This window comes from Triturus cristatus, chromosome 10 (genome assembly GCF_964204655.1).
Source record: "Triturus cristatus chromosome 10, aTriCri1.1, whole genome shotgun sequence".
Taxonomy (NCBI): domain Eukaryota; kingdom Metazoa; phylum Chordata; class Amphibia; order Caudata; family Salamandridae; genus Triturus; species Triturus cristatus.
In genome coordinates, this window is record NC_140593.1 from 405,586,167 (window position 1) to 405,613,682 (window position 27,516).

At 44.9% G+C, this 27,516-nt stretch overlaps 1 protein-coding gene across 15 annotated transcripts in view; it reads left to right on the top strand.

Annotated features, from left to right (window-relative positions):
* KIAA1217 (KIAA1217 ortholog) overlaps positions 1–27,516 on the top strand; it is a 1,240,780-nt gene that overhangs the window by 1,190,978 nt on the left and 22,286 nt on the right. For all 15 annotated transcript variants that reach the window (XM_085631670.1, XM_085631677.1, XM_085631672.1 and 12 more), the window contains 4 exons: positions 3,033–3,204; positions 18,182–18,330; positions 19,037–19,177; positions 19,855–19,974. In XM_085631670.1, the coding sequence (XP_085487796.1) occupies positions 3,033–3,204; positions 18,182–18,330; positions 19,037–19,177; positions 19,855–19,974 (582 nt within the window). The remainder of the gene's footprint in view (positions 1–3,032; positions 3,205–18,181; positions 18,331–19,036; positions 19,178–19,854; positions 19,975–27,516) is intronic.

The following is a 27,516-nucleotide window of genomic DNA, read 5'->3' on the forward strand; positions in this document are numbered from 1 at the left end:
CCTTGTCATCAGGGAGGTTCCAGACGTAACGGGGCTGGGTTTCAGCGACGACTCTCAAAGAAAAAGAAATAAGAGAACTGGGGTTAGTCCCAAACCGGGACTACTAAGGTACAAGGAGGAGGAGGGGAAGTGACGGGAACACCAGGGACCTTCACCGGTATAACACGCTCGTGTAGGGGGTTGTGCTGATTGTGAGAGGCGGTCAGTCACGTGGGTTGTGATCCCTCCCGTCACCCACCCCTATCGGGTCCCTCCCCGTGAGAAGAGGAGCCCTCCTAACTTGGCCCGTACCTTGTGGTGCCACACTTCTCCTGAAGTGTGGCGGGGCGGAGAGCGATCCCGTGGGCCTCCAGGCTTCCCCTCGTTCTGGAGCGGCTTGACAGCGGGGCTTCCTCCCGGGTCCTTCGTCGGCGATACGTCCACCTTTGCTTCCTCCGGCTGGTCAGTGAAGTCTTCGGTATTCCTTCGGGGCGGTTTCTTCTCTCCTTCCGGCGTCGCGCTGAGATCCTCCGAACGGCGCTCTAAGAACTCCCCCAAGACATCCGATTGGCTGACGAGTAGTGACGTCAGAGGCGGGGACACCTCCTCCGGGAAATCCTGTTCCAGCTTAAAGGGGTCGTGTCCGTCCTGTATACGGGGCGGAAAGGAATAGGGATTAAAGTCACTCGGTTCGTGGCAGGCAGGGACTCCCTGACAGGTTTCCTCCAATATGGTTTCTCAGTTTTCGTTTTATCATTAATTCACATACATCAATGTTAGGCTACTTGCCAATATGTGCTAGGCCTCCAATTCTTTTTATCTACATTTGGGGTTGTTGAAAGTTACATTCATACCTTGAAGGTGTTATTTTGCATTCAACTATTCCGAACCTTTTTATAGAGACTACTGGAGTTCTTCATGCATTTTCCAACCAGTACATTTGCAGACACGTATTCAACTAGTCAAAATGTGAACCTCAAGGCCATTCTTAACACAGTTAAACAAGAGGATCTTGGTTTCTCTCCATTTTTAGGTTAGTGTGGAGCATTTCAGTGATAGCCGCCACAGCTTACCCTATTGACCAGAGAAGCCACTTATACTCGCCACTTGTTGGGATTACGGCATAATTCAATGGAGGCTGCAAAGCAAATAGTGGACTGGGGAACACCAAGCAAACAATACTAGAAATGCATTTTGTACCCTTTGAATTAAGAATATGTTGCCGAGGTCCCACATCACACCCTCCTATTTAGCACGGCATTGGCTCTGTACGCCTACAAAGCACGTCCAGCCTCATTACTACCAAATGTACTATTAAAGAACACGGTCACATGAGCAATCAGAATTAAAGTCACACATGCCCAAGCAATATCTTAAGGCCAAACGTTGCAAATCTCTACTTTTTGCCACTGGATTCAAGCAATCCTGGCTGAAGACGGCTGAAATGCCAGAAACCAGTCCTAGGAAGCTTGTTTCCGGACCAGGGAAGGCATGGCTTGGCAGTTCGGGCTGGACTGTTCCCATGAGGCACAGGGTCAGACTGATTTGCATATGGCCATGTCTGAACTGGGGTGGCAGAGTGGGCTAAAGAACGGTGACGGATCAAACCCGGATCTGTTGACTGGGTGTGTTTGATTGGTTGGTTCTGATGCTCCGTCCATCACCACCCCCTTTTGTACCACTTCATCCTTGTCTTCAGAGTGTAGAGCATACCCAGGAGATTTACCGCACCACAGAAGAAAATCATGTATGCACCTAAAACAAAAATGTGTTCTCTCTCTTTGCTGAAAGCAGCAAAGAGAGAGAACACATTTTTGTTTTAGGTGCATACATGATTTTCTTCTGTGGTGCGGTAAATCTCCTGGGTATGCTCTACACTCTGAAGACAAAGGTGGGTTCGAAGGATAGCATTCTCATGGCGACAGGAAAACAACATTCCAAACAACCACACCACTTGCACGAGGTAAGGCACCTCAGGCATATGAAGTTGGCCACTGGTCTCTGAATTGGAAACTAGTAAGTCGGGACTGGAAAAAGTCTCTCTAACATGGAAATCTACTTTTTCACACTAATTAACTTGATTGCCATCAGTGCTTAATTTGAGCCGGTGGTTTCAAGTGCTCAGCACCAACACTTAATCATCAACCCTGGCGCTTGAGCAGCAGTTAAGGACACATTCATTTTTGGCAGGCACGGTGATATTAAGTGAATTGCCGAGACTCACAAGAGTCGGTAGCTCTGGCCACTACACCACATCCTCTCTCCACTTGTAGGGTTTCATGGCTTCTGTTTAACAGGAGAAATGGGCTTTGTGAAGCTGCCTCCTGACTAGATCCCCGGTTCTTTGTTTTTTTACAAATTAACCACTGATTGCCATTTTTGTTGGGCTCTAGAAAGTAAGAAACTCAGGGGCATTTTTACAAGACCTTAGCTCCACCAGAGTGTCACTTTCTTTGACACTCCGGTGGCGCAGTGTGCTGGCCCATATTTGCAAGGCCACACAGTTCCACTTTGTGTAGCTTTACACAGCCTTGTAAATATGACCCTCTTTCACACAGTACTCTGTGTTAAAGGGGTGTGTCATGGTGTTGCTGTGGGTATTCCCACAACACCCATGGCTTTTTAACACTCCCCCAGATTTACAAGGGTTGGTAAATCTGAGGCAGCGCCAAAAACGAATGCCTTTAATGCGGATGCGTTAAAATGGTGTCCTGCAGCACACATAGAACGAGAAAAGCACCATTAATGATTTTTTTGTGTTGGCGCACGGCTGCTTTCTTAGCACAGGGGAGACCACAGGGGTGTGCCGTATTGCTGTAAATACAGCACCTCCATGCATTTTTTAAATGACGCAGCTTGGTGCAGCAAAATAGCTTACGGCGCCCTGTTGTGCCATTTCATTGTAAATATGCCTTCAGTTTTGTGGGTGTCTGATTTTTTCATTCACTGAAGATATGGCCAGGCAGCATGATGCACAGTATTTGAATATTACCTTTTAAAAATGCAGTTCAGGACTACAGGCAATATTCTAAATGAATGACCATGTTTTGCAGGAAGCGGAGAAGAAGTGGGAAGAAAAACGGCAAAATCTTGATCACTACAATGGAAAGGAATTCGAAAAACTACTGGAAGAGGCACAGGCGAACATCATGAAGTCCATACCTAATCTGGAAATGCCACCCCAGTCGCCAAAAACTGAATCTGTGGAAAAATTAGAAGTCTTTGGTAAGTATGCACGGATGCAAATATGGTTGGTTTGTGTCTACTTTTAACAGGACACATGAACTATTTGTTTGATCGACAGAAGGTGTCTAGGAATTTCAACTGAATTTAAGCAGCATGCATTTTTTTAAAAAGAGCAAACCTCATAAATGATTCAGGAAACAAACAAAAAAATGTGGGACCAAATTCAGATTTTGACCCAATGGGCCCTTAGTGTGGATATTGGTAGAGAGGGTTCGTTCCTCCTATATCAGCCCCCACCTCTGTTGTCTTCCACCCCAACCACATACACCCATATTTTCCAAACACTGACAAGTCATGTTATCTCTTGAAATACAGTTTATCCTAAGCTGTTTTATTACTAAAATCAGTAGCAATACAGAGGTCTCTAGGGATCCAATTGTATCTTTAGTGGCAGGTAGAAAATTGCTCTAGGAAATCCCAGCCACTTACCTTAATGTTGATGAGCCGAGCTGTTGTGTCCTAATCACCTGGTCCCCGGTCGTCTCATCGGCAGTCTACAAGCCTCTGGCCTCTTGGATTCAAAGCCAGAGCAATTCTCAACTTAATGTTCACAACAATCAACCATTGACCTGGCTCATGGAAGGTTGAAGGCCACCAACTCCTAGTAATCAGATTAAACTAAGGCCAGAAAAGGGTTGTATTGCAGAGTATTGTATAAAGAAATGTTCTGTGGCACACATATTAAATATTGTTTTCCAAATAATTGTCCCATTGGCTGTAGAATTTTTATTATTAACTCAAATGTTTTGACTTTTTTGTAAGGGATATTTAGGACACAGTATTTATGTCAGACTATGTTACAACAATGATAATCCAGTACCACACCCCAATGTGAGCTACAAAATGCGCTTGTAGAGAGAGCGGTGTCAAATTTACTAAAAATGGCACCCTGGGGCAGTCTGCCTCCGGCCTTGCACAACCTTTGCACCTTGGTGAAGAGCTGTGTACACAATGCCAAGCAAGGTTTTGTACAGGATGCCTACCCTTCCAGTATACATCCAATGCCTGGACAAATGGTAAAACAATCCACGCTATGGATGAGTGCTGTACAGTGCTGCACACATGTAATGTGCAGAATGTTTGAAGAAATAAAAACAATTCTCAAGATAGCACCTGCTTCAAGGAGGTGTTTTGTTGTTTTTTTATTACACAAAGATTGGTCCGACTATTTTAGTGCATTGGGCTTTAGGACAAAAACTGTGGGTGCTTGCACTGTAACTCCCAAGAATCACCCTAGTTAAGCCACTTTTATGAAAAATGACTCCAAAGTAGCACAAAGCACTGTTTGCTTTGATAAAAGGACACCCTTCCGGCGCCAAATGATTATTGCCCTGAAAAGTCATGGAAAGTAAATGCCCTAGCAAGAGTTTGTGCTGCATTGTGTGTCTTAGCTCCGACCCTTAATAAATCTACCACTGTAGGTAGCCGATTCCATGAAAAAGTGAGAAATAAGCAGGACTGTAGCAAGAAAGGGTGGGCAGAGAGGTTGTAGCTCACATTTAATCATGCTTCGAGTCTGTACGATTATGCCCAGTTCTCCAGGAAACTTCCCCAAAAGGATAATAAGGGATTGAACTTGAGGAAAGGTGCATAGGTGGTTTACAGTCTACAGCGAAAATCAGGGGATGACCAGGGATGAATGCATTTAATCCAAATGATCTTGAGGAGAGAAGGACAATAGCTTAAACAAGCATATAGATATATATATATATATATATATATATATATATATAAAGTCTCACAAGTTGCCTTTGCAGAGAGCACTCCCAACAAGTCAAATTAGCAGCGAACAGCTTCGGTGAAAAGAAATATTAGCATGCCTTGCCTGACGCGTTTCAAACTTTACAGTCCTTTCTCGAAGGCAGCATGCAAACAGCAGTGTTCATTCCACAATCTTTTTAACTGCAAACATCGCGCTTAATTATATCCCGCCCAGGTGGGCCTCTTAATGTGTTGCATCTCGGGAGTTGCAGTTCCAATAATACCCTAGTGGGTTTGAAAAAAATGAACATGCTCAAAATCAAATGACATACTTTAATTTTCACTCCTTCAAGTGCCTTTCACCAGAAATAGTCCCAAATAAAGCATAACTTGTTGCTCCAAGTGGCTGTCTTTCATCTGAGCGCCACGGGATTTGCTATGAATTTGCAAAGGTGCTTTTCCCCGACCTGGCAGGCCGTATTTATTAAGTCTCACAAGTTGCCTTTGCAGAGAGCACTCCCAACAAGTCAAATTAGCAGCGAACAGCTTCGGTGAAAAGAAATATTAGCATGCCTTGCCTGACGCGTTTCAAACTTTACAGTCCTTTCTCGAAGGCAGCATGCAAACAGCAGTGTTCATTCCACAATCTTTTTAACTGCAAACATCGCGCTTAATTATATCCCGCCCAGGTGGGCCTCTTAATGTGTTGCATCTCGGGAGTTGCAGTTCCAATAATACCCTAGTGGGTTTGAAAAAAATGAACATGCTCAAAATCAAATGACATACTTTAATTTTCACTCCTTCAAGTGCCTTTCACCAGAAATAGTCCCAAATAAAGCATAACTTGTTGCTCCAAGTGGCTGTCTTTCATCTGATGCTAATATTTCTTTTCACCGAAGCTGTTCGCTGCTAATTTGACTTGTTGGGAGTGCTCTCTGCAAAGGCAACTTGTGAGACTTAATAAATACGGCCTGCCAGGTCGGGGAGAAGCACCTTTGCAAATTCATAGCAAATCCCGTGGCGCTCAGATGAAAGACAGCCACTTGGAGCAACAAGTTTATGCTTTATTTGGGACTATTTCTGGTGAAAGGCACTTGAAGGAGTGAAAATTAAAGTATGTCATTTGATTTTGAGCATGTTCATTTTTTTCAAACCCACTAGGGTATTATTGGAACTGCAACTCCCGAGATGCAACACATTAAGAGGCCCACCTGGGCGGGATATAATTAAGCGCGATGTTTGCAGTTAAAAAGATTGTGGAATGAACACTGCTGTTTGCATGCTGCCTTCGAGAAAGGACTGTAAAGTTTGAAACGCGTCAGGCAAGGCATGCTAATATTTCTTTTCACCGAAGCTGTTCGCTGCTAATTTGACTTGTTGGGAGTGCTCTCTGCAAAGGCAACTTGTGAGACTTAATATATATATATATATATATATATATATATATATATATATATATATATATATATATATATATATATATATATTCCAGTGCAGGCCTGACTCGAGAACAATGGAGACGACCTTGGTCCTTCTGTGTCTGCAACAGCTGGGGTTTAAGACTTCCATTATTAATATTAGTGAAATAAAGTTATGTGCAGTCTTTCTTACTGCATATGGATTAGTTGTACTGAAAACCAGACATGGCACAACTTTTGAGGGCCTTCAGTGATTACCCATGATTTCACTATGAAGTAAGGCATGTATGGGGGCTAAACCGTAACAGGAGGAACTTTCCCTAAGAAAGGGCAGTAAATGCAATGTAGTTGATGAAATCAAAATCCATAACAGAATTTGAAAAAGCATTGGAAAGACACCGGAGATAAATCCTAGTGTAAGAACAAAAAGACGTGGAGGCTAGAGAAACAGATCTGCATTTTGCAGCTGGTTAGCAAATTGTTAAACTAGTTTGGCCTGACAGACCTTATTTGACATGTTTTTCTATCTAGCTTTGAAATAGAAGGTAACTATTTTTCACCAATTTCAGAGGCAGCGATGGCAGACAAATGATTTGACCCAAATTTACTAAGCCTTTACATTGTTCTTGCGTTGAGACACAAGGACATCGCAAAAGCTTTAGTATATTCAAAAAGCCAAGCAAGGGGAGTTTTACGCCACCTTGCTTGGCTTTGTAAAGATATGTGATGCAACGCAGTGGCTTGTGCTGCACTACATTACATTTCAAGCGGGAAGACATTCCATTGGTGGAGCATGGGTGTTTCCGTACGTGCATCCATGGATTTGACCCAATACCAAGTTTACAAAGGTGTGTAAACCAGGGATTATGTAAATTCATTACACCTCCCATTCTATGTATGATGTATGATGGATTCTGCATCATACATAGAAAGAGAAAATGCCTTTTTGGATTGCTTTTTGTGCAGGAAGGTAATGCAGGCACCCTTGCACAGAGGCGAAAGATTTGCTGCATTGGCCCCTGGCAGCGCACAGTGCACCCGCGCAAGGAGAGAGCAGAACCGCATCTTATTTTTGCTCTCTTTCTTCCTTTCCCGCAACCCATCAAGTTCCCTTTCTGTGCCGTGTCATGTGACATAGGTACCTGTCTTTGTTGTATGTATATATATATGCTCAATAAAGTGTAAATTGCAAATTACCTGCTGGGAGAGCGTGTGCTTTTTCATCTTGAAGCAAACTGGAAATTGCAGTTTTGAAGCTATTGGGGCCCACACACGGGCACGTGCTACTCTTGGGTCCGTAAGCTGTGTGTAAATCTTTCGCCAAAATATGTGTATGTATGTACACATTAACTAGATGTACAATATAGTGGGAGTATGGATGCAGATATGGTAGCTTTAATATGTTATTTAATAGCATTGTTCAGTGTGGGGGTGTGAATACCCATCCCCACCTCAACAAAGATTAGAAACAACATATTACTGTATGCTTAACGGCACGCGAGGCTTATACCGTGCTGTTTTTCATATGTAGGTATTCTAACAAAACCAAGACAAAAAGGGTTGCTATGATGCAAAGGTGTGCGCGGTGCTAGGCAGCCTGATTGTACACTTGCGCTGGGGAGAGAGAAGCGCAGTGCCATCTCTCTGTAGATATGGTGCGTTCCTGCTTTCTCCCTGCCATGCAATGCAACAACTTTGTTTACTGCTCGGTATTGCGAGACCTTTTAGTAAATATACCCCAGCGTCTTTCTGAAGTGCCTAAACATCAAGTAGCCCATACTAATTAATCTTACTCATTGCCTTCTGCTAAAAAAGGTGTTGAATAATTGCTTGTCCTCAGCAAGTCAGCCGGGATGTCCACCTCTAAGGGCATCATAAACAAGAGGGATGCTTGAACGGTGGAAGCTCGGGCTGCACATACCTAGCCTGTACCAATATAGATTTAAATGATAGAATCTGCTGCTCCAAGATGGATGGTTCCACGTTTTAATACAGCCATTCTTGCCTCTGCTCCCTTACCATAGGCCGAGGGTCCTGCTGTAGGGACCTTCATCTTAAGAAGCCCCATTTAATTCCATTTCCTTTTTTATGTTGCACAAGAATCTTTGCCTTGGCTCGAAAGCTGCCTGTGCTGTTCGGGTCGTAAATTGCATTTATCTCTTCCACACTGACACACCTCTAATGGTTCGACTGAATCTGGAAACGTTGGCTACAAGGTCATAGTAACATCTTTGGTTGCTTGAAATATGTTTAAGTAGTTTCCACTCTCCCATTTAAACGAAAATCGAAACAGTGTTTTGTCACTGAAACATATTAGGCCTGACGCTAAGGTCAGTTTGATGGAACACTAAGTAGAAAAGGTGGCAGCCATCTGCAGAGCTGAAAATCAATGAGCAGGGGCAGCGACTACCCAGGTTTAATGCGCCCTTAAATGAAGACTTTTATCGCAGGCGCGATTTTAACTCGAATAGCAGACACCTGGTAGCATGCTCCCAAACAAGAAGGTGTGGGATGCTGGGATGCTGGGCTGATGCTGAGGTGTAACACAGGGCAGCACAGCCAAAGGACTCTTATACCCCAGAGGTCGTCCACCAATGTCCCATTTTAGTGGCTTCTTTTCAAATGTTGCCATTTGTTCTATTATTTGTGTGTTATGCTACTGGAATTGAGAACAGGCGGTGTACATTACATTTCTCTGCTCTCTGGCCATACATTGCTCACAAATTGATTTTTTTCCCCCTAAAAAGTGGAACAATTGTAGCAATACACAGCACTGTGCCGAATAGTGCAAATCCACTGATCAAACGTTCAAAGTGGGTGTAAAGGAGTGGGAACTGCGCCAACCCCTCTAGAGTTCCACGCAAAGCCAGATCAACTCAAGTCAATCAAGTAGCTCCTAGTGGGGAATACTGATCTCAGACGAAAAGAGGCAATAAAAAAATGAGCAAAACAGAATGAAATTTCCGCACTTAATATGTGATACTGTGACAAAAAATAGCACATATTACGTGACTGACCGCTAGGATAGCATCTACTCGAAGAAATTTGTACTTGAGGTACAAATCTCATGTAAGACACCACTCCCATGCCTTTGCACAGTGGCTTAGTGCTAAATTTAGTTTAGTGTCAGACATTTGTGTTTATGTGGTTTTTTGGCACATGGTGTGCTGTGAAAAGACACACCACAATTGTTTTGCCATTCCCACAATGCAGCTCTGCAGTTTTTGTGTACTGTTGTGGGGAACAATGCTTGGTAAGTCTACCCGTCTGTGTATTGAGGCCCTTCAGTGCAGGAAATTATTGGGGTATCCCACCGTATCCCAGTTCCAACAGCTATTTCTGAGCCGGATCTGGCCAACCCAGTAATATATGCTGAATATGTCTTGGTGAAACTTTGCAGCTCTGGAAGCCAATTCAGCAGCTCGAACACTTCATCTGCTTTCTGTTCAGTGCAGCAACATGCTAGTGGAGAGGGGGGGTTTTATCATTTTATGTTCACTTCCAGGTGGATTTAAAACAAATGCGGGATTTAATGGGCCATCAGCCCACCTTATGATCAAGTCTCCTCCAGACTGGAAGCCATCTGGAGCCTAACACCTAGACACCAATACTATGGAAGGTAACAAAGACACACAGCTTATCACTTCACAAGTACTTCAGAGAAATTATACATCGGAGGCAGGTTTTTGACTTCTTCAAAACCCTTCTTAAAAGACGTGCAGGTACTAATGCCAGTTATGTTTGTGGGTATGAGTAATTACACAAATAATTTAAATAGCACTTCCTAATTTATTTTTTATTTAATGCTTTTATAGCACTACTCATCCCAGTGTAGGATATCAGAGAACCTGACATCACACAGAGACAATAAAGCACACGTGTGTAAATCGATGTACAGGAAATGTTACAAAAGACAATGAGGGCTATAAGTTTAGGAGAGTCACATATCTATATTTCTAGACATTATATGCGATGTGTGCATGGTCAGGGGAAACACAGAGTTAAGATTTTTAAAAAGTAACTCAGTCTGTAAAAACAAGAATTTACTACTACCCAAAAGATCCCTTTTTGCAAACTTAGAAAGACAAAGATGGAGGAGAAAAAGATATGGATCTAAACCCATGTCTTGCAATTTGCATGCAGCTCTTTTATGTCAGTTCGTGACTCACTGTGCTATATAAGAATTGCAGCTTATGAACTGGAAGCAACAAGGGGATCTGTGTCAAAAGCAGTATCCCACTTAGCTATCTACACAAAATACAAATCTGTCAATCCGCATGTTACACAATGTGCTATGCAGCAGGAAAATTACCCCTCTATGCTACATAGGAGTCAAAAATGTGACTGGACACACATATAGAACTCTATTAACCACCAGAGTTATTTTACTGTTATTATAATCGCCTGAAAATTGCTGGGCACACAAAGATCTCTGCAGCAGGTGTCATAACCCTGTAAGATATTTTAAAAACGGTCTCTTTGTGATCAATTAGGTTAGCAAGAACATATTTACTGGTACATTTGTTCTTGTTGCCAATTTCTTTACAGAAGATTGTTTTAAAATGAGGCGCAGATGTGCTAATGTTTTGCACCACTTTTGTGATGCAAACCCGGTGAAAGCGTTGGGGTGGGATATACTACCCAACGTAAATCAAGGTTTGCGTTGGATGATATCCCAAAGTACTGAAAAGTTGTGCTGTGTACTACTTTGCTTTACATTGGTTGCGCATGTGCGTTCCCATGCAACCACCCTTGAGTTTTGACTAAGGGTGATCAATAAATTCTGCTGTGCCGGTGGAGTTTGCAGAGTTTTGTCCACTGTGTTACGCTTGTAATGCGGAGTTTGGCAAAACTCTGCCAACCGGCGGAGTTTTTTCACACGTGCTGCTTGCCAACATTGAGTTGGCATGCGCTTGCAAAAATTTGCATCCCCTAGCGTGATTTTCGATTACTGGAATGGCACCCGGCGAGATTTTCTAAACGAGTGCAGCCGCGACCTTTCGCAGTGAGAAAACTGCTGCTCGAACAGAGAATCTTCCCGGGTGGCAGCAAAGGAGCGGCACTTTCTGGCTCTCCATGTGGTGCTGTTCGCGCAGATTTTGCAGCGCGAAACAACCTCCCGGTGCTAAAAATCAGCATGAGCAGTGCGATGTGCTGAATTCCACCTTCTCATGGAGTCTCTCGGAATCTCTCAGAGTTTTTATGTAACTCCACAGAACTCCCCAGTGTGAAAGTCCACAAGTTCTCCCCAACCCTAGTTCTGGCACAAATTCCCAGCTACAAACTTTAGTAGACAGAGATTTGTGACAAAATCGAATGGTTCCTCAAGGCAAGAGTAACGAGGAGAAATATGTTGTAGACGTGTCGTTGCTGCTTTTATTTCTCCTTGTTTTTCCAACTTTGTATGTTTGCTACATTGTACACCAAACATACAAGTGGGAAAAGCCTTGAAGCATAGTTTTGTAATAGAAGGCACCCCTTCCAATACAAACACCTATGCTTCAGAGAATGCACAAACCCATGCACTATGGTGCATGCGTAGTAGGTGCATAGCTGGCAAAAGTATGCCAGCGCTGGGGGAAGAGAAAAAAATCACCATATCTTCATAGATATGACAATTTTTCTCCCTCCCTGTGACGCAAAGCAAGTTTGATGCACTGTCCCCTTGCATCAAAAATAATAAATATAGGCCAGGGCCCAGGACATCAATAACTTCCTTACTTAATGCCATGCAAACTGCAGCTCGTCTATCCTACTTGATCTCAATCTGGTCCCTTTAAAGACTTTGTAATCAGCCCTTAGTTTACCTCAGCATAATTGTTAGCACTCTTTCAACCCCCTGCCCTCCTCCCATCTTCCTCACACCTCCTGCCATCACACCGCAGCAACCAGCCACACAACCCCATAACAAACACCAAGTTTTCTTTCTGCCCAGGGCGCTGTCCTGGTCAATCGAAATTAGGGCCAGCCCTCAGTAAATATATACGTTTACTGTAAGGCTTTGCTTTTGATAACTCTCTTGACTACACCTCTTTTTCTCTGCCACACCTTGACACCCAATGTATGGGTTCCCGGAGTACATTTGTTTCCAATTCCAGCACCGGGCTTGTTTTCACTCAAAGGAAAATTTCATGTCAGGCATTCAGATCGTCTTCAGCCACTTGAAAAGGTGGTCTTTTTTGCAACAGTTATTTGAAGGGGATATAAACAGTGCTTTAAATGTGCCTGTACTCACCGGTACGGAGTACTGGCACTTCATCCCCCCCAAGAGTACCTGAACTTCTCTGTTACCAAGGAGAGTACCGGTATTCGCTGCATCAGGTCAGCATTTCAGGTCACAAATAGTCGTCATGTGAGCACGCATCACATTTCTACACTGCAGCACATGCTCACATGGTGGCAAGTGCACACCAGTAGTGATGAGCTACGGCAGAGTAACTTGTGACGTCACCTGCCAGGTAGCTGTGCTGCCGGAAGGAGGGGAAGCCCTTCAAAAAGTGCCATTTGCTCTGGCTTTCCCTTTCTTCTTTGCCAGCGCAGCAGAACAGAAAACAAAGGGCCACAGGCCCTCACCAGCGAGGCGGCAGAGAAGAGCTACCTGCATGAAGCAGGTTTGCCACCAGCGCCAGTCAGATTGAGGACCCAGCAAGGAACCTTCTGCAACATAGGTAAGTGGCATGCGCGCCACCCCTGCCCCAAGCCCACTGAAGGGGAAAGGATGTGGGGTAATGGCCAGAGCTGCTGACTTTGGAGCGGGGTACCAGGTTCAAGTCTCTGCGTCGACTCAGCATCCTGTGATTCCTGGCAAATCACATCAGGCCCGGCACGAGGAATTTTTGTTTGGGTGGGCCAAGGGGGCATTTGGGTGGGCCACTACTGGCCCAATTTGTCTCTTCAGGAGGTAGTCTACAAGCCTTAGATTACATCATATCTACTTGCAAACAATCACTATGATACAAGGATTGCTTCTGTGTGTATACAGAGCATGTGGAGAGTTATTTATTGGCGCCCCACCACTGCCCTCTTTCTCTGTAAATACCTTTACTACCACCCTCCAACAGTGCACTCCATCCCTCTGTAGCCCCTCCCCCTCATGACCTCCTCCTCAGACTCCCTCACTACCACCCTCCAGTAGTGCCCCTCATCTCTCCGTATCTCCCACCCTGCCCCCATGACCTCCTCCTCGGATTCCCTCACTACCACCCTCCACCAGTGCCCCTCATCGCTCCATAGCCTCTCCCCATATTGACCTCCTCCTCGGATTCCCTCATTGCCACCCTCCACCAGTGCCCCTCATCCCTCCGTAGCCCTTCCCTCAATGAGCTCTTTCTCACATTCCCACACTTCCACCCTCCACCAGTGCACCTCATCTCTCCGTATCCCCCACCCTGCCCCCATGACCTACTCCTCAGATTCCCTCATTACCACCCTCCACCAGGGCCCCTCACAATCTCTCCATAGCCCCGCCCCCTCATGATCTCCTCCTCAGACTCCCTCACTACCACCCTCCACCAGTGCCCCTTATCTCTCCATAGCCTTTCCCCCTCATCACTTCCTCCTCAGACTCCCTTAATCCACCCTCCAACAGTGCACTTCATCTTTCCGTAGCCCCCCATGACCTCCTCCTTGGATTCCCTCACTGCCATCCTCCAACAGTGTTCTTCATCTCTCTGTAGCCCCTCTCTCATATTCAAATTAATTTGCTGTATAGCGCTACTCATAGTGTAGGGTGTCACAGTACTTGCATCATGCACACATTATGCAGAGACAATGAATCCTACAAGTATGTAAATCAGCCTATAGGGAATGTCACATAAGCCAATGAGGATTACAAGGTGTAGGAATCACATGTCATCCATACTGGTGAGCAGTATGTTTTAAGAGGGTTTGGTCTGGAGACGCACAAACGCAGGATTTAAAGCATACCTCAGTGGTTACGGGGTTGGCTGGCTTTACTGATTAAAATGTATATCTGACAAAACAAGCTCTTTATAGCAATATTAGAGTTATTAAAGACTGGGAAAATTCTAACTATATTGCAACACAAAAACAATACGTTCTAATTATACCATTCAGGTTTGTATGCAGCTCTTTGATGTCAGTTCATAGGTCACTGTCCCATTTTAGGATTGTAACTTCTTTACTGCAAGTAACCCACTGTGCTATCCACATAAAATACAGTCTATCTGCATTTAAAAATTACGAACATACAAAATATTGCTCTCCAGCAGGATCATTAATCGCCAGAGTTATCTGGACATTTTAGTAGTTGTGTCTTGCATCCATCATGATAACGATACAATGATATAAATGAAATATACACGGCATACACGAAGTATGTGTCTTGCTGGGCCCTCACAGATTTTTAAAATATTAACTAATATACACATATCCTCGAAGCATAAACAAAGTATGTATCTACCTAGGCCTGTGCAGATTTTAAAAAACAGAACAATAGCCACAGCTACGTTCAAACTCTGTCACAGCCGGATCTGATAAACAGCTGAAGGGGTCTGGAAAGGTGAATCAGGATCAACAAACTCCTTTTCTCCAGCTCTGAAAAGAAGGATATATCCACACAGCAGGACGGTACGCACAGAATACAGGTACCAAAGAGGATTTCTCCTATTCGCCATGTCCCTGTACCTGCACCAGTGGGCGGGACACAACCCACCTTTCTAAAAGGAGATGCGTGATTGGGGCTGCCTGTGAGAAAGAGCCCAGGCCCAATCACGCAGCTCCTAGAAAAATAGCGTTCAGAGGAACATTTTAAATTGCAGTGGCCATTTTCTGTTGGCCTTCCTGACGTCACTGCGAGGGCCACGGTTCATGTTTGGGTGGGCCTGGCCCACCCGGCCCACCCGCTAGAACCGGGCCTGAATCACATCATCTCATTGTGCAAAGTAATGTGTGTAGTGCAACTGATGCTCATGTAAAGCGCTCCGACAACTGCAGGTCGAGTTTGCGTTATATAAAACTGCAAAAAAGTACCACACAGCACCCACCCTGACACCTCCATTTATTATTTATTGATGCTGTACCAAACTTTATTTTTAACATGCAGTCTATGCCAAATTGTTATACAGGAGCGCAGGCAAGGCTGATGACTGACTCACTAGTTCTTTGTAGCTACACCTCCCAGAGTTGATAAACACGTTATAGAAGCATTTGACCAGCGCGCATTACTGGGCTTTAAACTGCATCCTGCACATACACAGCGAGTGTAATGCAAGCAGCGTTCTGGCCTCAGCTTAATTGTGAACTGGAATAATGAATGTCACATCTCCCTAGAAGCACGTGGGTGGTGTTGCTGCACTGTGCTGAGTTATTCATTGACGGTACAGAGGGTAGACTGGCAGAGGCACGAGGGCGCAGAGATACCAGGGGACAGATACAGTACACTCAGGTTACATAAGCGGATTTACCAGAGGGTAGAGATGCAGTGCACGGAGGGCGCAGAAGCCGAGATGTCAGAGGGTAGAAATTAAGTGCACTCAGGGCGCAGAAGCAGAGATGTCAGAGGGTAGAGATGCAGTGCACCGAGGGAGACGAGGCAGCTATGTTACAACATAGAGATGCAGTGCACTGAGGGTGCAGAGGCAGAGATGTCAGAGGGTAGAGATGCCATGCTCTGAGGGTGCAGAGATGCCAGACTGTGGTAATGCAGTGCCCTTAGGATGCGGAGGCAGAGATGTCAGAGGGTTGAGATGCAATGCACTGAGGGCGCAGAAGCTGAGATGTCAGAGGGAAGAAATGCAGTGCACCGAGTGCACAGAAGCTGAGATGTCAGAGGGTAGAGATTAAGTGCACTCAGGGCGCAGAAACAAATATGTCAGAGGGTAGAGATGCAGTGCACCGAGGGAGACGAGGCAGCTATGTTACAAGATAGAGATGCAGTGCATTGAGGGTGCAGAGGCAGAGATGTCAGAGGGTAGAGATGCCATGCTCTGAGGGTGTGAGATGCCAGACTGTGGTGATGCAGTGCCCTGAGGATGCGGAGGCAGAGATATCAGAGGGTTGAGATGCAATGCACTGAGGGCGCAGAAGCAGAGATGGCAGAGAGTAGAGATGCAGTGCACCGAGTGCACAGGAGCTGAGATGTCAGAGGGCAGAGACGTAGTGCACGGAGGGTTCAGTGGAGATATGTCAGAGGGTACCAAAGGGTACAAGAGAACACATGGACAGTAGCACCGGATGGTGCAGGGGAAACAGATACATAACCACTGGAGGGTACAGATTGAGGGACTGCAGAGGGTTCAGGTGCAAGAAAATGCTGAGAAAGGGGCACCTGTGGGCAGATGGAAAGGTTAAGCAGGTGGCAGAGAGTCAGGGCACAAGAGCTTACAGAGGAGTATCAGGATACATAGATCTGTGAGGAGGTCAGAGATACTCTCTACTTTATCCTTACTCTTGCACTCATTATCAGGTCCATCTCCTAATACTCTCCTCCCTTTCCCTTAGTATTTATCCATCACATTCTCTCAGGTGCTTTCTGCCCATCACTCTGTTGTCCATCACTAAAGGCTATGCTCCATTTTCCAATTCTCTGCCACACCTATCAGTTATTTTGCACCCCGTGCAAGCAACCTCAATCCCTGCCCCGTACCATCCACTCCCAACACAGATACCTTCAACCCCCTTAACAATTCTTTCATACCCCTCAGGTGATCTTCTCCGATAATAATGCCTTACACTTTTCAACCACTTCAGTCTGACCCTCATTTGCTAGCCATCCTACATAAGTACCTTATATAAGGTGTGGGCATGGGAAATTCCCAAATGTGAACACCCCAAAGTTAACCTCAATTACTTGCCTACACAATTGATGATCCTGAAACAGTATTTCAGTACCTTAGCTCTTTGTGCATTCTGAATTGCTTGGTTTTTAACTAGTGTTGTCTTGTTGGGTGAATAAACTTTGGTTTCTGCAATTGATCTTAGTGTCCTGAGAACTCCAGATTGTACTTTCATTGGACCAATGCCTCTGACAAAAAGGGAAACCTGATATTTACCTGTTCAAAACTCTTGTCAACTAGTATTGGTTGGTAGAAAATCATGGTCTACCTTTCTTCTATTAGCTACCAATGGTAGCTGAAACTGTGTATGATATCAACTTTCAAATGTGGTTCATGTGCCATATGTGCAGAGGCAATCTTCATATATGCAACATTTGAAAGAGAATGTTAAACGTATCCTTCATACATGCAGGGGCACTAACAATACATTACAGATTGAAGCAATTCGTCATCCATTGCTTAATTTGAGCCGGAGCTTTCCGGTGCTAAGCACCGGCACTTAATTGTCATGACCACACTTAGGGCAGTCTGCCACAAGCTGGCGCTGCTCATGTAATTTAGAGATGAGCAGTATCACAGTTATTTAGGAAAACAATATACATAATAAAATTACTAACACCTTCCTCCCCAGCCATTCCTTTAGCTTTGGGGACCTGGAACTATCTGAACTGTCGCATTTTCATGCGAGAGAGATGATTAGTAGATGTTTTGGCAGCGATGATAAGGGCGATGGGTGGTGCAAGCTGCAGTGGCCTCCTGGTCAGAGCCCTGGCACTTAATATTTTACAAATTAAGCACTGTCGTCATCATTCGTGTCCCAAAAATTATTCAGCCCTTTAAATGTTTGTCATTAGCCCCACCCTTAGTCCAGCCTCTATCCCCGCCTCCTTACCACCCGCCGCCCCCTCCCCCACCGTCCCAACCCACAGCTCAATTTGATAAGTGCCTGCACTTTATTTTCCCCATTTAAAGCACTGGATATAAACGACTTCTACAAGTCTAGCTAACATTTTGTTGCTTGTGCCACATTTTATTTTGCAGAAGAGGCTCCGGGTGCAGAACACGAAAACGATAAAGTTATGAAGTCTCCGCCGCCTCCTCCTCCACGTCGAATCTATCCGCCAGGATCTGGTCTAGCGACAGCAAGACCGGTGGACATTGCGCTCTCGATGAAAAAGGACCCCTCAAAGGTTGGGGGATTCACATGAAGATTATTTCGGCTAGGCACAAATGGCACAAGTGCATGTTTCTTCAGGGACCGCATTTACTACTATTCGAATTAGAGCTGGTGTTTGGTCTGATGTATTTTATTTTTTAATTCTGGTGCCAACCCCCATTTTTTGCAAATGATCTGAAGCAGTTATTTCAGACATTATTTTGTTTTAAAGAAAAGTATATTACCTTATATTTAAAGACCACCTGCCTCGAGCGTTCAAGTTAATTATAGTCAAGCCCGACTGCGCAGTATGTAAATGAGCGGATTCACGTCGATTCCGGATGTGACAGTTCCCGATTGTTGAACAACTTCGAGCGCGGTCTTTAAATGCTGGCGTTCTTTGGAGAATTGTTGTGGTTCTCTGAAGGTCAAAGATAGGAGTTACTCTGAAAACGTGCAACTCTATTCTGGTTTGAAAAACCTTTTCTTAAAGACTTGTGCAAGCGTGGGGGATTTGAATGAAAACACGTTTAATGAAAATGCCCATGGCTTTGTACATTTTTAATTAAGAAAAAATGTCATGTGCACTATTGTTTTCAATGTTGGTATTATCAAACTAGGGAATCTAAATCATTTGGTTAAAGAGGCCAGCACAGTTTGGATCTGTAGGACACATTAGCACTGGTGAAGTTCTAAATATCCTGGACTCTTACTGTGTTTATCATTCTCCAACATTCTAGGAGCTTAATGACGATATGACAAAATTCGCGAGATGTCAAACTGAGGACCATATCTCTCACCCGAAGCCTCCTGTGGGAACAGATTCCAACACAACGGATGACGACGAGCAGGAAGGAGAGCGCATTATGGCCGAACTGCAGGTAAATTTTCCTTGCGTAGTGCCACGTGAACCCACCGGTGCACCTATCAAATTGTGAGGGTCACGCGTTTCTCTGCTCATACGTGCGGCATTCTTAGCGTGTGGCGATACTACCACCTAGCGGGCAACAGTAGAAACGGTGCTCACTGTATGCAGCTTTTTTTCTTAACGAAGTTATTGAGCGAGGGCTCCCCTGCATCTGGGGGTGTTTTATTTTTAGCTGGCAACAATGAAACCTTCTGTGATCTAGTTTAATTCCAGGGACCCCTTGGAAGGGAAGACGAGGTAAACGGCAATTACTCTGCCGTATCTTGGTCCAACCAGGAGGCTTACCACGTGAGGAGGGAATAAGGGGTTGGATGGAACAGAAGGACAGAGTGCAGACAATGCAACAAACCTGTAACCGGATTTTAAAATGTAGTCACCCTCACTGTCTTGGCTGCTCCTCGATGGTCATGGTCTTGTGCTGGGCTTGCACGTCTGTTGTTCGGATCTGCCATTCTGGCTCGCCTCCCACCTTCGACCAAGATTACTTTCCTTCATGCCGCCATTCCAGCATTGCAAGATACACGAATATTTGATCCTGGGCTGGCCTGCAGTCAAATATATTCGCTTTAGTACTGGAAAGAAAGCCAGGATTGCATGGTGGTGTTGATTTCAAATCTCTTACTTTCTTAGGCTTACCAGAAGTGTTCGTACATAGACGCGACCTCGAAAGTCCACGTCGAGCAGTCCAGGGTGGAGAACCAGACGAAAGACACGCGGCCGGTGGGATTGATTCATCCAAAGGAAAAAAAGGTAACCCCGGGTGAATTGAAACTAACCTACCATTTTTACGATGCAGCGTTCCTGTGGCCTGCGTCCGCCGGGCTGTTCCGCCCTAGGCGGCCGCCTAGTCTTGCCTAATGGTAGAAACCGCCCTGACTGCTGTCTCGGTGCTTTGAGTGGCAGTGCCGCCGCATATGGCCAACTGCAATGTGTGCAACTCAAAACCTATTCCGGGATGGGGTAATATGAGTCTAATAGACACAATATAATCAAAGCTCTGATGGTTCCAGGCCCCTCTGCCCTTTTCCTTATTCCATAATCATTTACAACTAAGGGTCCGGGGCAAGGAGTTATGAAACGCAGTGCGATTCATTTCTCAATAAAGCCACTATTCTGGCGGTGCAACCTTTGACCCCCGCCTGCTGTGAGGTGACTGACATTGCTATCCGCACCTGTTCTCTATCAACTACTAGTATTTGCTCTCCAACGTTGCCACCACCGACGTATTTTCTCTTAATCACATTTTTCAACAAAAGCCCCCTGGTCCTAAGCCCCAGCTACAAACGCCACCATGCACCACCTACCACTGACCCCTCCTCTGACCCCATCCTGATGTACATGTTCATTAAAATGTCCATCTCCGGCCTCTGTGATTAACCCTGCACCCCATCCAGTAATGGTGCCGGTTCAGCCTTCAAGGGCTCTCTCCCTTCCTGGTCCCGCTGGCCGTCTCCTACTGGGCGCCTTTCACTTCGCTTCTATTGCACCCTGTCCTTGCATTGACACAGCTTCACTCATAAGTGTCTTAAAGCCTACCAGCTATCCCTGGAGCAGGCCATATCCTCCTACTCCGATGGAACGGGTCTTCTTTTTTAATACTCACCTCAGTACACGGAGTTGCATGCTTCCAACTCGAGGTCAAATACTTCCAAGTTACTACTGCATTGATGTCACTATAACGACAGCCACTACACCCTGAAAGTAAGATTAAAACATAATTTATCACCACTTAGGCCCCATTATCACTACCCTCTGCTTGCATCGATTTTAAAAAAGTTACATTAATTTAATGTATATTTAAAGATATTACATAATGATTAGGACCCTAATTGTACCGAAGCCTTACAACAGATTAAATCTAATTACATATAATTACTAACTTTAACGTGGCACTTAGTCAACACCAAACAAATCCCTTAATTAAATCAAAATTAACACAAATTCTTAATGAACTTACGTCAAATGAAGGCAGATGAAACAGCTGTTCTTACCCTTCCCATAATACGGGACTTGGTGCTAACCTATAATCAATTGAAGTAAACTCATTATTTCTATTTAACCTCACCGTAGTACAAAGTGTATCCTTTTTCCTAAGTTATAGTAAAATAAATTGACAACATTATGTTAATTTCCTCTATCCTTTAATTAATATTAAATTACTAACAAAAACCCTTTCCTTCATGTATTTACTTAAATGATGTTAAATTTGTTAATTTTAGATCAAATAATGTGCTGGCTTCATGTAGTTTAAATCTCTCCAGCGCTCACTTCAGTGTGATACAATCAGTGTAGGCAGAGTACACCTTAAATCTTTGTCTCCAGATGCCCTTCTTTCTTCCCCTTCACTTCTTCCCTACCTTTAGCCTCCATTTCTGAGCGCGCTAGATGTTGTCCATCTAGCCGATTTGACTTGCCGATAATCGAACTCTCTTGAGTTACTCTCTCTTCTCTTTGACCAAACACTGCATACTGTCATCTGCCCCCGTCTTCATATCAAAGAGTATCCCACACTACTACTTTCTGCTCAATCCTTGACAGCCGGGCTTCCACAGACTACATACCACCAAGGTCTCCTAACCACCTCCCAAAGCCCTTCACAGTTATCGTTCCCCCATGCTTCTTGACCTGCAGAATTTGGCATCATTGATCACTACGTCTCTCTTTAAAGACTGTTTACACAGTGGCGGTGCAACAGGGAGAGGGCTGGTGCCTCTGTCCTTGTGTTGTTTTTGCTTGGGAGCTGGAGCAGGCTCCAGAGAAATTTCCTCCCCAATGGTGAGCTTCCATCTTGGGATGTTGCGTGTCTGCAGAAGAATGAACAGATGTTTCTGTCATGCATCCAGCTCCTCCTACAACCGCTGGATGATAGGGTGTTCTGACTCTGCAGAGCAGGCAGCAAAGGTGTTTTTCGCAACAACTGTGCTCTTGGTGTGTTTTTAGGCCTGGGCTTATTGCCCGCCCCCTTAGCGGGGGTAGTGTGCTGTGCCTCAACTCGAGGGACATTGTGCTGGCCCGATTTGAGTGTCAGTGCAGACTATGGTCAAAGCTGAAGTCTTCGTCCGTGGCTGTGAGGCTCCAGAAATCTGTTCTTCCTCCTCTGATTCTGAGTAGGTAGAAAATGCCGCCTCAGGGCTGGGTGACGAATGGAGGGGCTGTGCCTCAGAGGAACTGGCTTCCTCACCTACCTCAACGATGTGTTCCCTGAAGATGTCAGGAGTGTTGTTGGATTCCTGCTTCTGAATCCTCTGATGTGCACACCTCCGCCTGCATTACCACCAATGAGTCTCCTTCAAATGGAAGGTGAGGGAACCTTCACACGTAGTGTTGTCGTGGTTGGAGGAGAGGCACACATTGCACACCTTGTGGTCGGAAATCCATGAGAGCTTCAACTGGCACTGAGGCAGTACTAGAAGGATGTACTTTAATCGTACGTGTATTCTTAAGAACAGAGACTGAGGGAAGGGGCACAGAGGCCCTTGTGGTAAGGCATCAATGGGAGACAGGTCTCTGTGGAATGGCTTTCAGGGGGGGAAAGTGAAGTCCAAGATATTCAGCTGAGCCGAGTTGTTCCATGAAGGAAACCACTGAAAGTCGTCATTCACAGAGCCCTGTTGGTGATCGTCTGAACCCAATGGCAGAAAAAAAAGAATCTACTTTAGACTCAATGCCCATGTGCTTTGCCAACTAAGAGAGGAGTCATATCTTGTAACTCAAAAGACTTCTTGAAAGAAAAACAACTTGCAAACGTCTGAGCCCAACACTAGATGGAAGAAGTATGCAGAGCATGTGAATATACCGCACAACATACTACAAATAGATGCTTACAGAGCAAGTAACATTTTCCTTTTGCTTTACATCACCTCATTCACAGACATCACCTATTCCCCAGTGACACTCGCTAGATGTTTCTTCCTTTTCCTCATCACTCAGCCTCATGCTAAAGTGACTGATTTAAATCACGTTATCTCCTTGGGATGGTTTATGCACATCTATTTACCATGATACACTGCATCCCTGTCTGAGCCCTCGTCCACCCCATTTCCATAGGACTGTCAGCTTTTCTCAGGTACCTTGGGGCTCCTTTTAATAAGCACGTGCCTTTACAGTGGCCTCTATGTGCTCGTTGATGGCTTTGGAACTCCTCTGTATGAGAGGTATACAGTCACACCTCTCATTCTAGTTGGGTAAGGCACTCGTTAAAACTCTAATCGTGAACAAGTTTGTTTATCCTGACAGCCTTCTTGATGACCTTACCACTGCTTTTACCTCCATTGAAAAAGTCCTCAATTTTGGCACCTGTCCTCTTAACTTTCAATCCTTCCCTCAATACCAGAATGGAAGGTTCTCTGTGCAAAAGAACGTGTTTCGCAAATCCATTACGTTGGTCTACCAAAACTGTACATAACCTGGCTTCCTATGCTATCAAACCATCTTACCATATACTAAAAGAAAACCAAAAAAACACTACCTTGCAGTCCTAACTTTGCTTTTCCACCACCAAATCACCTTGTTTCCCTTTTAGGTTATGATTTATTGCCATCTTAGCTGCCTTGCTCTTGAAAGTTCTCCCATGAAAACCTGGGTCGATAAGAACTTGTACACATTGAAATGGTCCTGAAGAGACCCCGTTTGCGCTTTATGGAGGCTGCATCACAAAGATTCACTCCACCCTGCTCAGAGTATTTGAGCAAGACTAGTACGGTTACCTACCAGATGAACTATTGCAAGCATTTCTTTGTAATTATTGGTTCAAGGCAGTGTGCTGTAGGTACACATGCTTTGCATACTCCTGCCATCTAGTGTTGGGTCTGGATGTTTGCAAGTTGTTTTTATTAGAAGTCTTTCCGGTCACAAGGTAAGGTGACTCCTCCTTTCGGTGATAGTGGGCATGGGCATCGACTCCATTGTTAGATAGTTTTTTTCCGCCATCGGGTTTGGACGTGTATTGCTGCTCTCCAGTTCGAAAACCGTTTTTCGGGTTCCCCTCAGTGTGCAATCCACTCTACCCTCAATGGTATTGTTTCTGTACACGTTTCCCTGTTCTCCGCATATTGAATCGCTCAACAAACTCTCCAATTTTGATTGAAAACTTAGTGGGCGGCCGTCGGGCCTAGCTGTGTCGGTCCAGCCTTCTGTTGAAGGCCGGACTCCATTCCAATTCTGTCCGAGGTGCCACGCCAAATATACTCGCACCAACCTGCATCAAGTTTGTAACTTGTGCCTCTCTCTGGAGCACAATGAGGAAGACTGCGATGCTTGTAAGTCGTTTCAGTCCAAGAAGACTCTACGCGATCGTCAGGCTTGATGACGAGAAATGTACCGCCAAAGCATCCAACACACTCCAGATATCTTCGGAGAAGAATCCGACCAAGAAGAGATTGAAGCGTCCGCTGCAGAAGAAGAGGCTCTCTCCATACCAGAGTCCGATTCCGAGCTCAAGATCAATCTGGAGTCTAAAGATGTACCTCGGGTACAGGGTGCCATGAGTACCAAAGCCCCCTTGCCCCCTAAATTCTCTTCCAAAACTCATAAGGCTACAGCACCACCTCTGCCTTCTGGCCAAGGTCGGCACCAAGATAATGTTTCCGACGTCCTGCCTCTCGGCTCGGCACAGAAACAAACCTTCAAGCCTTCTGGCTCTGGACCAAGTCGGCTGAAATTACCTTCGGATCCGAAACCATCAGGCTCCAAGGACAAATCTGGATCGGAGCCGAAATCCTCTGCTTCGAAACACAAACATGCTTCGGAGCCGAAACATTCCACTGCCAAAGACAAGTCAATTTTGACGCCGAAATCTAAGGACAGTGTTCCTAATCCTCCAGTACCAATTTTAGACGTTCTTAAGGTCAAATTGGATCCCAAACAGAAATGTTTTTATATTAATCCTGATACTGGACATATTTTGGCTAAAACGCCTTCAGAACACAAACTTCCTGCAGAGGACACTGCTCATAAGATTCCCTTAAAGAAGAAGGAGGGCATGGTTACCAGTCCTATGAGCCAGACCTTTATCCTGCAAAGCCATCCCCACCAAACAATAATATGGATTATCAGCAGCTCATTGCTGGAGCAGCAGAGTATCATGGCGTGCCCTTACATAAAGAAACATTAGAAGAGGACTTTTTATTTGACACACTTGAGTCCACACACAGGTCAAGTCAAACACTCCCTATGCTTAAAGGCATGATGAGGCATGCAGATGATATCTTTAAAGACCCTGTCCTAGTATGTATTTTAACTCCAAGAGTATACAAAAAATATAAACCCTCACCATCAGATCCTGTGTTTATCAAGGGACAATGACCTCTCGACTCCCTAGTAGTGTCCAATGCTCGCAAAAGAGCTAACTCACAAATCTCTGAGGATGCACGTCCCCCAGATAAAGAATCCAAACTTATAGATGCCTCGGGGAAACGAGTGGCTGTTCAAGCCACTAACCACTGGTGCATCGCAAACACACAGGGCCTACTAGCTAGGAACGACAGGGCACACTGGGATGAGATGGAGCAACTGCTCCAATATCTCCCAGACGAACACAACACTAAGGCACAGCAGTTAGTTGAAGAAGGGAAACTCCTCTCCAACTCCTCAATCAGATGTGCTTTTTCCCCGGATCACTTAACACATGTCAAGGGAAGACTTCAACTGTTTATCCCCATTTGGCAATCTATAACAACCGACAAATGGGTGCTCTACCTTATCCAGCATGGTTATTGCCTGGAGCGCACCTCCAATCCACCAAACATTCGACCACGCATTCACAAACTGTCAAACCATTTGCAGTTACTCAAACAAGAGGTGCAATCTCTCTTGCTCAAGGGAGCCATAGAACCAGTTCAGTTTCAGTACCAAGGTTCAGAGATTTACTCTCTTTATTTTCTAATTGCCCCTAAAGACGGTTTCTTAACAACAATTTTGGATATCAGAGAGTTAAACCAGTACATACTGTCAGAACATATCCATATGGTAATGCTTCAACATGTTCTTCCTCTCCTACAGAAAGGCGATTTTTTTGTCCACACTGGTCTTAAAAGATGCATACTTTCACATTCCCATTCACCCAACTCATCGCAAATATCTCAGATTTGTGATAGAAGGCAAACACTATCAGTTCAACGTACTTCCATTCAGAGTGACCACTGCTCCCAGGGCATTTACAAAATGCCTAGCAGTGGTAGCAGCTCATCCCAGAAGACAACAAATTCATGTCTTCCTGTACCTAGACGACTGACTCATCAAAGCCAGCACACACCAAAAGTGTTTACAAAACACTCAGACCATGTTACACCTACTACACCAATTGGGTTTCACGGTCAACATTCAAAAGTCTCACCTACAGTCTTCACAGATACAATCTTATCTAGGAGCCACTCTTAACACTCACACAGCTCTAGCCTCCCCCACAGGAGCCAGAATTTCCAAACTCTATTGCTGCAGTTCGAAAACCTACCAAACCTTGCCAGCCAAGACTTTCATGCGGCTACTGGGAATGATGGCGTCATGCATTGCAATAATACCTCATGCAAGACTACACATGTGTCCATAACAAGAATGCTTTTCACGTCAGTGGAATCAGTCACAGGGTCAATTAACGTATCTAGTTTTGGTGGACAGCCGCACCCATCGCTGTAAGCAGTTGTGAAACGCACAAAATGTATCAAAAGGGCGGCCTTTCATTGACCCTGTTCCACAAGCCGTTCTAACAACAGATGCATCGCTCACGGGTTAGGGTGCACATCTCCATCGTTAAACACTTCAAGGTCTCTGGGCCGACAAACACAAACGTCTCCACATCAACTATCTAGATCTTCTAGCAATGTTTCTAGCGCTGAAAGCTTATTAGGCTTATCTCACCGGCAAAGTTGTCCTAGTCCACACAGACAACATGACAGCGATGTATTATGTACAGAAACAAGGGGGAACACACTCTCTCCAACTGTCACGCCTGTCTCAGACAATTTGGAAATGGGCAATCCATCACAAGATTCACCTTCTGGCAAAACACCTCCCGGGAGTGAACAATCAAATTGCTGACCTCATCAGCAGAAGGAGGCAACAAATACACGAGTTAGAACTTCATCCCCAAGTTCTCCTCCCATACTTTCAACAATGGGGATACCCACAAATAGATCTGTTCGCCATAGTAGACAACGCACAATGCCCAAACTTCACCTCCAGATCCCCACACCATCTATCCAAAGGCAATGCCCTATGGATGAATTGGTCAGACATATTTGCATAGGCTTTTCCGCCTCTCCCACTCCTTTAGTTTGTGAGTCGGAAACTCAGACA